Here is a 13,458-nt window from a genome sequence, read left to right on the forward strand (position 1 = left end):
ATAGAGCACCATATTCAAAGCTGCTTCATCAATGTAAAACCATAAGAGGAACCCAATTCTCCTCCTTAGATTTTAGAGATGTCTCTCCACTCTCATATGTTTGCTATGAATGGGAATTTATATACTTTTGAATCACTTTTATGCTTTTCTGAGGTCAAAAAGTCTCGTGTGGGGCCCTGGAATATTTCCTTATGGGGGGGGCTTGGGGACAAAAAGGTTGAGAATCACGTTATCTTCAGGAAATACAATCTAATTTAATGTTGTTTTTTAATCATTTTCCAACTAAGCGAATAGACTATAAGAGAGAGTTAGAAAACCTTTAAAGAACTATACAGGGGCTTAACAGATACTTTGTATGGCAGTGATGATATATAGCACCTTAACAACCCCAAAGAACTGCTGAAGAACCTATTTTTTGGTGTGTGTGTAGTATTTATGGAGCTGAACACTACAGGTCAGCATTGTGGGTCAGTGATCACCCTTCCAAACGATTCACAACACAAATCACACACGAGCTGAAGGCTACACGTGTTAAAACGTTAGCACGCGTGACTAAAGAGTGCATGAGCAGCTGCGCTCCTGACAAACACAGGTGTGCATATAAATAAAAGCACACACTCATTTACTCGGCTCTCTGAGTGGGGAAACTCCACAGACTGCCATTGTTTTAATATGCAATTCATTTGCATTTACACTAGCAGTTAAAAAAGTTTTTTTTTTTTTTAAAGAAATTAATACTTCTCTCCTTAAATATGAAGAGTCGGAACAACAGATCATCCAAATTTCACAAAAAGCTTATGGACGTAATTCTAATACAAGTCAGACACTGAAGTGAGCTGCTGTTTTTGTCTCTTCTGAGGAAGATTCATTCACTTGTTTTGAACACAGAGAAACTTTGGTCAGATGTATATAATGTTCATCCGTACTCATTTTGTAATTGACTTTTCTTTCTGTTTTAAAGATGTTTTCTTTGGATTGTTTGACGACTCAAAAGAGAACATAGGAGAATAGGTCTCTAAATCTCTCTTTTCTTTATTCAGAGTTGATTTAGATGAGGAAATTATCCAAAGTTCTGTTCATCCTAAAGCAGTGAAAACTGCATCAGGTGAAAAAAAACATACTTTTGTATGTATGATTGGTCTTTATAGTAAAACTGCAGTTATACAAAAAAACATGGTTACTACAGTTTTACTATAGTAAAACCACAGTTAATTTTCTTAAGGGATTTGTATTTGTTTATACTTTATTTCTTTTTTATAACTGTACTGCCTTAATGGTTCATGTTTTCTATTGTTTAATAATAATTAAAAAAAGAAATAATAAAAAAAGATTTGTGAATTGTGTTTTATTTGTGATTCGAGCTCTGAAGTTCTGATCTGTATAAAAGATTCACGAACCCATTGTGCTGCTCGAGAAACATTTCTGATTTATTATCAATGTTGAACACAGTCGTGCTGCACAATATTTTTGTGGAAACTGCTAGATTTTATTTTTCAGGATTCACAGAATAGAAAGTTAAAAAAACAGCACTTCTACTATACTCTACATCCTTGTATTCCTCAAGGCTGCATTAAATTGATCAAAAGTGACAGTAAAGACATTTATAATGTTAAATATTTCTATTTCAAATAAATGCTGTTTTTTGAACTTTCTGTTCATAAAAAACCAAAAAAAAAAAACACATCACTTTTCCCAAAAACTTATTGTGCAGCACGACTGTTTTCAACATTGATAATAATCAGAAATGTTTCTTGAGCAGCAGATCAGCATATTATACTGATTTCTGAAGATCATGTGACACTGAAGACTGGAGGAATGATGCTGAAAATACAGCTGCACATCACAGAAATACATTACAGTTTAACAGATATTCACACAGAAAACAGCTGCATTGTGAGTGTTAATGTGAACCTGTTTCGATCATCAGTCTGTCGGTCGGGATGGACTTCATCACCTCCAGATTCTCTGCTGTTTTCAAGGAGCTGAAATACAGAAACAGAAAGAGTCAGTGATGAATAAATCCAGAGACAAACGTCATTCAGATGCACTGAATCTCACCAGCCGTTGATACCGATGTACAGATCCAGATCGACCAGAGCCGCCGCGTCCTGCAGAGAGCCGTCAAACGAGTGAACCTGACAAACACAGGAGAACACAAGCAGATTATGCCAAAAGATAGATGAATAATGACACTTTTGTCTTTTGGATTGTTTTCAAAATTGATGAATTTTGCAACATTAATGGGCCGTTCACACAGAACGCATTTTTCCATTCCAGTGCACTACTTTACCATTGCTTTTCTATGTAAACACGCTAGACAGATGTGTTTGACCTTTGCACTCGCATCTCGAGACTTTTACACGCAGCGCCGCTCATCAATGTCAGTTCCAAAACAGTGGACCAATCAGAAGACCCCGGAGGCGGGGCAAGTGTTGCCAGCTTTTGTTTACAGTAGCAAGTTAGCATGGCAACAGCTTTATTTGACGGCAGCATGGCGGAGGAGGCGCTCATAGTGGAAGAGTCTGGATACCCTGAATTATATAACATTTCTTTAAGCGATTATTACAACCCGTTTCTTAAAAAAAGAGCCTGGGTAGAAATATCTATGTCACTGAATATATCTGGAGATATCACGACTCAAAAACACATCGCAAACGTTTTTAGACGCAAACACACGGTCTGCTTGAACGGCCCCTAACACTGTTATTTTCCTGTGTATTCCTGTGAAGCTGCTTTGAATCAACCTGTATTGTATAAAGTGCTATAGAAATAAATGTAATGTCAAACACTCACCACTCCACCGACACACCGCTCTCTGTTCCTCTTCATGATGTCTGTGAGCAACACACACAGTGTTTATGTCAGATCACCTGTCACACACTCATCATCTCACACACACACACACACTCCTCCAGACGAGACTCACCCAGGAACTCTGAGTGTGCGTTCCTGCAGTGGAGGAACATGGGTAACTGCGTCTCTTCTGCCAGATCAAACTGCCGCTCGAAGTACCTGTGAGAGAAACACACGTGATGAACACGACGACTCAGAAATCGCCAGCGGAATGTGTGAAACACTCACTTGAGCTGCGTTTCTTTGGGACAAAACTCCAGCCTGTCGAAATCTGTGAAGAGTCAGACGAGAGTTCAACACAGACCAGTGAGGATGAGGATGAAGACGCGGTGAGGATGATGTCACGATGTGATTATGAGATGATGATGCGATGATTATGATGATGCGATGATTATGATGTGATGAAGATGTAATGAGATGATGTCATGTCATGATGTGATTAAATGAAGATGTGATGATATGAAGATGTCATGTGATGATGAGATGATGATGATGTGATAATATTACAATAATATTACGATAATGATATCATGGTTGGTGATGATGCAATGATTATGTGATGATGAGATGAGGATGTATGATGTGATGATCTAATATGATGATCTGATGTGATTTCACATCAGATCATGATGTGATGATTGATGCGATGATTATGATGATGCGATGATTATGATGTGATGAAGATGTGATGAGATGATGTCATGTCATGATGTGATTAAATGAAGATGTGATGATATGAAGATGTCATGTGATGATGAGATGATGATGATGTGATAATATTACAATAATATTACGATAATGATATCATGGTTGGTGATGATGCAATGATTATGTGATGATGAGATGAGGATGTATGATGTGATGATCTAATATGATGATCTGATGTGATTTCACATCAGATCATGATGTGATGATGATATGATGTCATAATGTGATGATGATGATGTGGTGGTGACGATGTGATGTCATGATGATGTCAGGGTGTGATTATGATGTCATGATGATGCTGTCAGGGTGTGATTATGATGTGATGATTATGATGTGGTGGTGATGACATGATGATGATTATGATGTGATGATGTGGTGGTGATGATGTCAGGGTGTGATTATGATGTGATGATTATTATGTCAGGGTGTGATATGATGTTATGATATGATGCGATACTTATAATATGATGTGGTGGTGATGATGTCAGGGTGTGATTATGATGATGATTATGTCAGGGTGTGATTATGATGATGATGTGGTGGTGATGATGTCATGTCATGATGTGATGAAATGAAGATGTGATGATGAGATGATGATGATGTGATAATATTACGATAATGATATCATGGTTGATGATGATGTGATGATGCAATGATTATGTGATGATGAGATGAGGATGTATGATGTGATGATCTAATATGATGATCTGATGTGATGATTATGCTGTCAGGGTGTGATTATGATGTGATGATGTGATACTTATAATGTGATGATGTCAGGGTGTGATTATTATGTGATGATGTGATGATGTCATGTGGTGATCTGATGCGATGATGATAATGTGGGGGTGATGATGTGATGATGATGTCATGATGTTATTACCGAGGCCACACTCTCCCACAGCGATCACCTTCTCTCTGTTACTGAGGCTCAGCTCCGTGAGAGACGCCAGGTACTGATCCGAGCCCTGCTGATCGAACTCAGCGCAGCGCGTCGGGTGACAGCCCACCGTACTGAAGAACTCCTCTGAAATACAACGGATACTAATGTATCAATTATAAAACACGTTACAATGAAACACTGGTTCACATGCTGTTACAGTTGTCACATGACCACAATCTTGATTGTGAGAGTGATTCTGGGATGTGTCAGCAGCACCTCGAGTCTGCGCGAGTCTGAGCGCGTCTCTGCCGTCCTCCAGGTTTCCTCCAGTGATGATGAACTGTGAGGAAGCATCAGGATCAATCTCTTTCTGATCACATACTGTATGATTAATGCATGATGAGCTTTGCTGACCTTCTGCACGCCGAGCTCCAGCGCTCTCTCCACGACCCGAGGAAAATCATCTGACACACAACACACCTCATCATGGAGGAAATACACCCTACACTTACTCTATCCTGATGCACTTGGAAATATCTCACATTACGGAATTGCTTTTGTTTTTTATTATTATTATTAAGAAAACCAAAAATATTATAAGCTTGCATCCAAGCCAAATATTTCAAATATAGTAAAACAATTTACAACACACTTTTAGCTTATATAGCATCACAATATTGAAATGCATTTAAAAGCTCTCTTTATGCACTACTCATGAATATTCATGAACTGACTGCAGATTATTATTATGATCATTAAGTCGTTATGAATTCTAATGAGCTGTCGGTGTCATTACCTTCATGTTTCTGAGTTCCTCTGTAAACTCCTCTGAACATCGGGTCTGTCAGATTAATGCCAATATCTGCATAAACAATCATATCATACATCACGTGCTTTTGTGACTAATACTGTCTGTACCGTAGTTAGATCTGCTGCTCAGTGTTTGCTATGGCAAATAATCGCGCGTTTATGAAATCATCACATTACGAGGTTCTGTTAGCGCCAGCGTCGCTCACCTATGAATTTGAAGTTAGTCATTGTGATTTTAGCAGAGGTAGAAAAATAAAACCTGCAGGCGCTTCTCAACGCGGCCATAAACAGAGAACACGTGGTGGAGTGGGCGGGGCTTCGCGGCCCGGAAGCGCTCGATTGGTGGTCTAAATAATCATTCTAGGCTGAATTTGAATATTATACTAGCATAATACTTTAAAAAGAAGACTTAAGAAGAGATTTCAGGGTTTCACATTATTTGTGGAATATTTATTTTTATTTTTGAGCACAACAAATCTTCTACATATATAAGTAATGCACTGTATGTGTCATGGAAATTCATATAATATAAATACAGTAAACACATCCAATACAATATACAATTATAACCACTGCACATAACAGGAAGTAAACTAAACTACAAATAATTAACTAAGAACTTTAAGGTAATAAATACATTGACTACAATTAAATAACTCACATTAAAGAGGGACTTTTCCCACTATTCATGCATAGAAGGGATTACAAATAATACTTTTTAAAGACTTGAAAAGTTCTTCATACACGTATTTATGAATACAATTCACAGGAAGCATTAATACAAGCCTTGATTTGAGAAAATGTAGCTGATTCAGGAGATTGAGTTTGACCTTTAATGACACACACACACACAGTCACTCACACACACACACACACACACACACACACACACACACACACAGGCACACACACACACACACATACAGACACAGACACAGACACAGACACTCACACACACACACACACACACACACACACACACACACACACAGGCACACACACACACACACATACAGACACAGACACAGACACAGACACACTGTGTAAACAATGAGTGACGTATACGTGCGAGAGATCACTTCCGGCGCTCGCGTAAACTACGGCAGAGCGCTACACACCTCACGCACCGGATGCCGTGTGCGCGCTCAAAGCAGCTGGACATAGTGCTGTATTAGAGGTAAAATATGATATAAATACTGTTGGGTTTCTGGCACAAACCGATGGTTTCGTGTGTTAGGACATCAATGTGTCGTCACGAGCCGCAGGGTTTAATTTGGATTTGTCTGTGCATGTTTTTTTTACTCTCATAGATTTTGTTACCATTGCCATGCATTATACGACTGACAGACTGCAACGGCTGGAGTTAAAAATCATCGTTTGTGTTCTACTGAAGAAACAAAGCCACCTACATCTCGGATGCCCTGCAGGGGGTGAGCAGATAAACATCACATTTACATTTTTGGGTGAACTATCCCTTTAACCCATGCATATCAGAGAACTGACAAAATGAACATTTGAAACTTACTGAAATATTAATTTTATATTAATCTCAAAAGATATTAATCTTAGGAGGAGACAGGAAAACAGAGTTTGGCTGACAAAACATTTGGGTTTCATTGTTGTAAAATGCGATAGACACTTGAATAAGAGTTTTGAAATGTTAAACAGGTTTTAACATTTTAAACATGATTCCTATGTGTGTCTGCACTATCATGTGTGTCGCACTTTCTTCTGCACTGGAAGCTCCTGAAGTCTAATTCCTTGTGTGTGTAAACTACATACTTGTTAATAAAGCTCTTTCTCACTTATTACTGACTTCTGAACACAACACTATGAATCCTACTATTTTGGATGGTTTCACACACCATTTTCATATTAATTTTCATGGTATCCCACAGGCAAAAGAAAAAAAAGCAGCTAAACACAAAGTAAAAACATTATTCATTTGAGGTAAAGCTCGAAGCATAAAGGGTTCACGAGTGTAGCCTACATGACTTTACAATCATTTGTAATATTAAATAAACATCATTCAGTGTGTATTTCAGCTTTTCTCACATCGTCTAAAGAGCTTAATTAAATGTTCTCTAATCCAAACTGTTGCATTTCTTAATTAGAGTAATGCAATTAACATTTGACTTCTACTCAACCAACAGAATAGGCTGTTGCTTTCGTATTTGTAAGAAAATAAAGATGACCAAATAAATCTAACAGCTGTGGTGGTGTTTAAGGGATATATCTCAAACTATTCCATTCAATACAGTAATCAGCTTCATTTTCAATGGGTTTGTGTTCAGAAAACTACACACATATTGTAATTATACTAATGTGCTGTGCGTGCCTGATGTTATACCATTTACAAATGCTACCGCTCAAATAAATATGCATGTGGATATGACCCAAAAATCTAAATAATCCTCTCCCAATCACTGAATGTACCAGCATTGCAAATAAAATGCTTTTCTCACTTAGTATTTTTGTCTTGTTGTTTCCAGTCAATGCATTTTCTACATAAGAAAAATGACAAGGTATTTAGTCTTTTAAGTGTATTTTTCTTATTTCGCAAATTATCTGCCAATGGGTTAAGAAAAATAATCTTGTTTCCGTTTGCATTAAGATAATGTTTCTTGTTTTAAGTCAAATGCACTTAATTTAGATTCCAAAATACTCAGTAGGCCTAAGAAAAGCATTTTTTTGCAATGTGAAAGAATGATGTATTTAAACATCGCTTGCGCTTTAAAAAGCGGAGGAGACCGAAAGAAACTCTGGGTTTAATGAAGAAATCTTGCTCCAGACCAGGTTAGGTTCACAGAGTGTTCCCATGGTAACTGAGTCTGAGTATAAGTTACCTCTCGTTCAGAAACGGGCTTGACTAATTACCCTGCTTTCTCGGGTTTGACAAACCTCTCATTCTGAAACGCAAAACCCAGAGTTTCCCTAATTTCAGGGTTAACATACTCAGAGTTTTCACTTAAAGCAGCACTATGTAACTTTTCTGTGTTCAAAATGTGCAAAATGTAGCCTATATAATGAGCGAGTACATCATGAATTAATCTTCCAAACCGCGTTTTTTTCTCTTACTCCGAATCACTCCGGTACACTTATAATAAGTGCTTATATTCGGACTATTGTAGGCTGGTCACCGCTGCGGAGTAACACACACCTGCGTGAATCGCCATAGACATACACTTAAAGAAGTAGATCCAGTTGGAATGTTCTTCCGCGGGATGCGTGCAGTTCTGTTTATTAACCGCTAGAGCGTTACATAGTTACTTAGTGCTGAAACGGGCCTCTGAAATCAATCAGGTGTTTTATTATTAATGTTTTTATGTCTGAATCACACGTGTGTCTGAACATAAAGATTTAGTTTTAAAGACCTGCACGGTATTTGATGTTGTGAGGTGTACAGTATCAGCAGATATGATGGTATACATGAGCAGATTTTTATATAAAAATATGAATATGAACTTTGAGGCAAATAAAAATGACTAACTAAAAACTAAAAAATTAGCAATATTACATTTGCACACTTTTTTCACTCCTGATGAGTTTGCATGCTGTTGTGGTTAATGAATAATATTTGTTAATCTCAAACGTGCCCGTCTCGCCTGCTTATAATAACTTTTAAAACACTGATCTTAAAGTGCAGTCAATTAATAACCATATATAGATATTCATCCAGATGATGACGAGTTGTGACATTCCTGACTGATGAGACCAGTTCGGTATTTTTATATCATCATGCAGTGTGTGTGTGATTTTCTGTGTAACCAGCATCACCACTAAACTGGAAACCACTAAACCGGCATGAGCTTGGAGCATTAACACGCTCCTACAACAAACATGCATGACTGAATCTAACAGAGCCTGTCTCAGACAGACAGAGTTCAACACCAAACACTAAAACACACAGATGAACAGAAGAAAATTAATGTGCATTCATACACTAGCAGAAAAAAGTTACCGGGGCACTGTACTCTTTAGTACCTTATTGACCTCTAAAAGATGCGTTATAGTACCTTAAATGTGCACATTAATACCAAAAGAGTACATCTAAATGGTGCATGTACGGACCGTTTTGAAAAGGTATCGCACCATTGACAGCTTTTGTGCCCTTTTCCTGAGAGTGTATAAAATGCTTATAAGAGTTGTGCAGTCTTAACCAACACTGACACAATTTTCACTCAGAAATTGCTGGTAAATTTCACAAAGAATTACAAAAAACAGCAAGTAACACACTGAAATAGTATTTTCTTGTAAAACATACTGCAATAATCTTTAGTTTATTTACAACTGCACGCACATGCACACACACACACACACACACACACACTCACACACAAACACTCACTCGCACGCACGCTCGCTCGCACGCATGCACTCACTCACTCACACACACACACACACACACACACACACTCACGCACTCACACACACACACACACACACACGCACTCACGCACTCACACACACACACACACACACACGCACTCACGCACTCACACACACACACACACACACACGCACTCACGCACTCACACACACACACACACACACACGCACTCACGCACTCACACACACACACACACACACACGCACTCACGCACTCACACACACACACACACACACACACACACATGTCTGGTCAGCTATCCTTGTGGGGACTCTCCATAGGCGTAATGGTTTTTCTACTGTACAGACATTTTCAGCACATTTTCATTTCTGGCTGAACTTTGGACGAGTCACATGAGCTACTGTGTTAGTTTCATAATGTTTATGTGTCACGTCTGGCTCATCCACCTCTATTTGTGTACGAGCGGTTCATAACGCACACCATCTTTGTACATATTAGCATGTTTGTTTTTGCAAATAAAGACTAAATAAAATGAGCTCCAAGAATAGCAGTATGCAAACAAACACACAGCCGGCTCTATCGCAGAAAGGACCACAAACATCAGCTCTTCATATCTGAGTAAATCAGATATAGACCGTCGCTGACGCTTAGTACATTTTCTAAACAAATGAGCGGACGAAACCGCTGACCACAATTAGTTAATAATGAACATACAAACCATGTTACAGGAAGACCCCTTTAAAGTCCCGTGAGTGAGTGTGAAAATAGCATTTCCCTCTGTACATCATCCAGGACATGGAGCCAAATGTTCACTCTTAAAATAAAGGCTCCAAACGTGAGATATACAGTGGGGCAAAAAAGTATTTAGTCAGCCACCAATTGTGCAAGTTCTCCCACTTAAAAAGATGAGAGAGGCCTGTAATTTTCATCATAGGTATACCTCAACTATGAAAAACAAAATGAGAAAAAAAAATCCGAAACATTTTACTGGAGTAGATGCCATTCCCTGTATTCCGGTGCCTTTTCATTAAACAATTGCTTTTATAGCCTAAAACGGTTACCACATACCTGACACGGTTTCCCAGAAATTAACACAGCAGCAAAAGTCTAGTAAGTTGTTCTGAACAAAAAATGGATGTACTGTAGCTAGCTAGCCTAGCAAAAACGTCAGATAACTGTTAGCGTTAAAATAACAGTGTAAGTGTAACCAGAGGCAGACTTACCCATTAGGCAAAGGTAGGCGACCGCCTAGGGCCCCCAAGAGCCAAGGGCCCCCTAAAATGCTTTTCATATATGAGATGCACATTAAGCACTGACATGAGAATCGCTGCTGTTTACAGTGTTTATCACCACGACAACCGTCTGCGTGTCCGAGTTGAACACAGTTCTCGTGTATCCTGCTTGTAGCAAATGAAAATATCATGCATCTGAAGCTGTAAATAAATATTGCGCAACAGTGCATATTATATGTTTATTGTTTTAAATGCTGCGTACTCATTTATGAGGAGGACCCAAGTGGAGGACGCATATACAGTTACTTGTTCGGTTGATATAATCCTTAGGTGTGTAAATGTATAATTTCCATTTAATAATTTTTTCATTTTCATTTAAATTTGTAGTTAAAATAACTAAAATAAGTGTATTTTAAAGTTTAGAATTAGACTTAGGTAGAATTAGGTAACTCATCCGTTGACTTTCCTCCTCAATATAGGCTATATTTTTCTCATTCTCACTAATTCAAGTTTTTATATGAATGAATCTCTGAAGGGAACCGACTGTCTTCGGAAATGTTTCGGTGACATTTTCATTTTATCTGAGAAAGTAGCGTTTATGAGTGCAGCGCTGCTTTGTTTACAGCCGTTACCGGGGAAACCGCTGTATTTCTGATGTTCCAAAAGCGCCTCCTGCTGGCAGAGAATGAATGCACATTTCCAATAATCCCGTCTGCAGTTTTTGTTCAGACCAATGCGAAAATACACCCACATAACCCCGTTTCAAATTAATATCATAATTTATAATTCCAACTCATCTCTTTTCTTAAAAAATGGTTTAAAGGCTCGGTTGTGAGGTTTATCATTTTATAATTTATTTTGTTTTTGTGAAAACTGTGAATCAATTGCTATTTCGTGGTCTACAGCATGAAAGAAAGCCATTATAACATGTACATGAAAAATATAGAAACATTGGACACAACTGTGGGGCACCCTGTGAATGTGCGAGACTACCGGAAATAACGAGAAGAATAACAGAGTGCAGTGAACGGTAAAACTGTTTGCACTACAAACCAGTGTGCTCATAATTAAGACAATACATTAAAATAATATGGTAAGACACACCAGTTCGCAATATCAAGCAGCAATTTGCACAGCTAAAAATAGCTGGAAGCGGATGACACCGGAAGCCACAAAGCCACTGGAAGGCAAGCCTGCAACCTTTAGCCAAAAAAGCGCAATGGCTAATGCTAACGCTTCTGGTTTGCCATTACTTGTTTACCAGAGGCTGTTTTTTTGAATGGATGTCAATGGAGGAGAGGCTTCACTACGCTGAATAAACAGCTTTTTAGAGGAAACGGCTTATCATTTAATGAATCGACAGCTATTCACTCACCGGTCTCGAGTCCCACGGAGGAGCTCCGGAAGGATAAAAGGAGGAGTGACGACAGTGTTGGACGAGAGAGAACCAGGCCTGGACTTTATTTTGTGTTTTGTGTGCGGCATTCGTCCGTGAGGGGCTGCTGCTTTACTTTCATTTTGTGTTTGTTTATTTTATTATTAAAGTTTTGTTTAAGTGTTCGCCGGTTCCCGCCTCCTTCTTCCCGTGACTACGAACTGTGTTACACACTGTTTAAGAGTTATTAGCTGGTGAAGTGGATTTACTTATTGTAGAGTTAAGGAAAGTTATCATGTGCATTGTAATGTTCGAAGCAGATGTCATAACAAAGTAGGCCGGGAAGATTTTTCAAACAAGCACAGCGCTGAAAATGGGCGGAGCTACATAAGGTCTATAAACTCAGAAAAAACAGTGTGCTCGAATTTTAAAGATGTGAAGTTAGTAAAGCTGTTTACGCCAAATCTCTATCTGTAGGTATATTCTTATAATAAATCTTTAAAATAGTGACATCAGACAAACTTTGCCTCTTTTTAGGTGCAAGGAGTGAACATTGGACATCAATATGTGCTATGATTTCAGGATGATGAAGATAAAAATAAAAAAGATTATGACTCAGAATTACAAGGAAAAAAGTCAGAATTGTGAGATATAAACTCAGAGCAAAAAGTCATTTTCCATGAATGTTAAAGGTTCTTCATGGAATCATCAATGTTAGCCAAGAGTGTTGATTCTAAGAGTGAACTTTCAGAGATGCTTTCAGGATTACGCATGACTTTTGATTTGTGTATCTAGCTGATGAAAAAAAGCAGAAGAGCTGGTTTCTGTTCCTCCATACGAGAGGAAACTTTCTCTTTGAATGCTTCTTTTTTTAGTTTCCACTAGCTGGAGGTTTCCACGCCACCCGGAGTGAGTTTTTGTGTGTTATGGAATGCGGAAGTGTCTTCATAATCGCTTCACACGTCACTGATAGACACTCCCAACACATGTGCTGGAGAACATCATGTCATGTGCCATTAAGAGTTTCCACAGACGCCAGACGCTTCCTGATCAGGAACTCAACACAAAACATTAAAGCTGCACGTAAATCACAACCACATGCAAATGAGACGCATTCACATGAAAGAAGAGTAATATGCGGTTTGCATGTGAGGACACAGGAATGTTTCTGTTTGTATCTGTCTGTTTGTCTGTCTGTCTGTATATGTCTGTTTGTCTGTCTGACTATCTGTGTCTGTATTTCTGT

The 13,458-nt window shown here is 38.4% G+C and overlaps 1 protein-coding gene across 1 annotated transcript in view; it reads right to left on the bottom strand.

The window, feature by feature from the left end:
• The window catches only part of tatdn1 (TatD DNase domain containing 1), a 6,273-nt gene extending 693 nt beyond the window's left edge, over nucleotides 1–5,580 (bottom strand). Inside the window, exons 1-10 of the mRNA XM_016261894.1 lie at nucleotides 5,461–5,580; nucleotides 5,241–5,306; nucleotides 4,859–4,908; nucleotides 4,721–4,784; nucleotides 4,445–4,588; nucleotides 3,082–3,124; nucleotides 2,927–3,012; nucleotides 2,794–2,834; nucleotides 2,059–2,135; nucleotides 1,905–1,982 (exon numbers count right to left, since the gene is read on the bottom strand). Of these exons, the coding sequence (XP_016117380.1) occupies nucleotides 1,905–1,982; nucleotides 2,059–2,135; nucleotides 2,794–2,834; nucleotides 2,927–3,012; nucleotides 3,082–3,124; nucleotides 4,445–4,588; nucleotides 4,721–4,784; nucleotides 4,859–4,908; nucleotides 5,241–5,306; nucleotides 5,461–5,539 (728 nt within the window). The 5' untranslated portion in view covers nucleotides 5,540–5,580. The remainder of the gene's footprint in view (nucleotides 1–1,904; nucleotides 1,983–2,058; nucleotides 2,136–2,793; nucleotides 2,835–2,926; nucleotides 3,013–3,081; nucleotides 3,125–4,444; nucleotides 4,589–4,720; nucleotides 4,785–4,858; nucleotides 4,909–5,240; nucleotides 5,307–5,460) is intronic.
• Between the last annotated feature and the right edge of the window lie 7,878 nt (nucleotides 5,581–13,458).

This window comes from Sinocyclocheilus grahami, unplaced genomic scaffold (genome assembly GCF_001515645.1).
Source record: "Sinocyclocheilus grahami isolate Dianchi unplaced genomic scaffold, SAMN03320097.WGS_v1.1 scaffold2694.1, whole genome shotgun sequence".
Classification (NCBI taxonomy): Eukaryota; Metazoa; Chordata; class Actinopteri; order Cypriniformes; family Cyprinidae; genus Sinocyclocheilus; species Sinocyclocheilus grahami.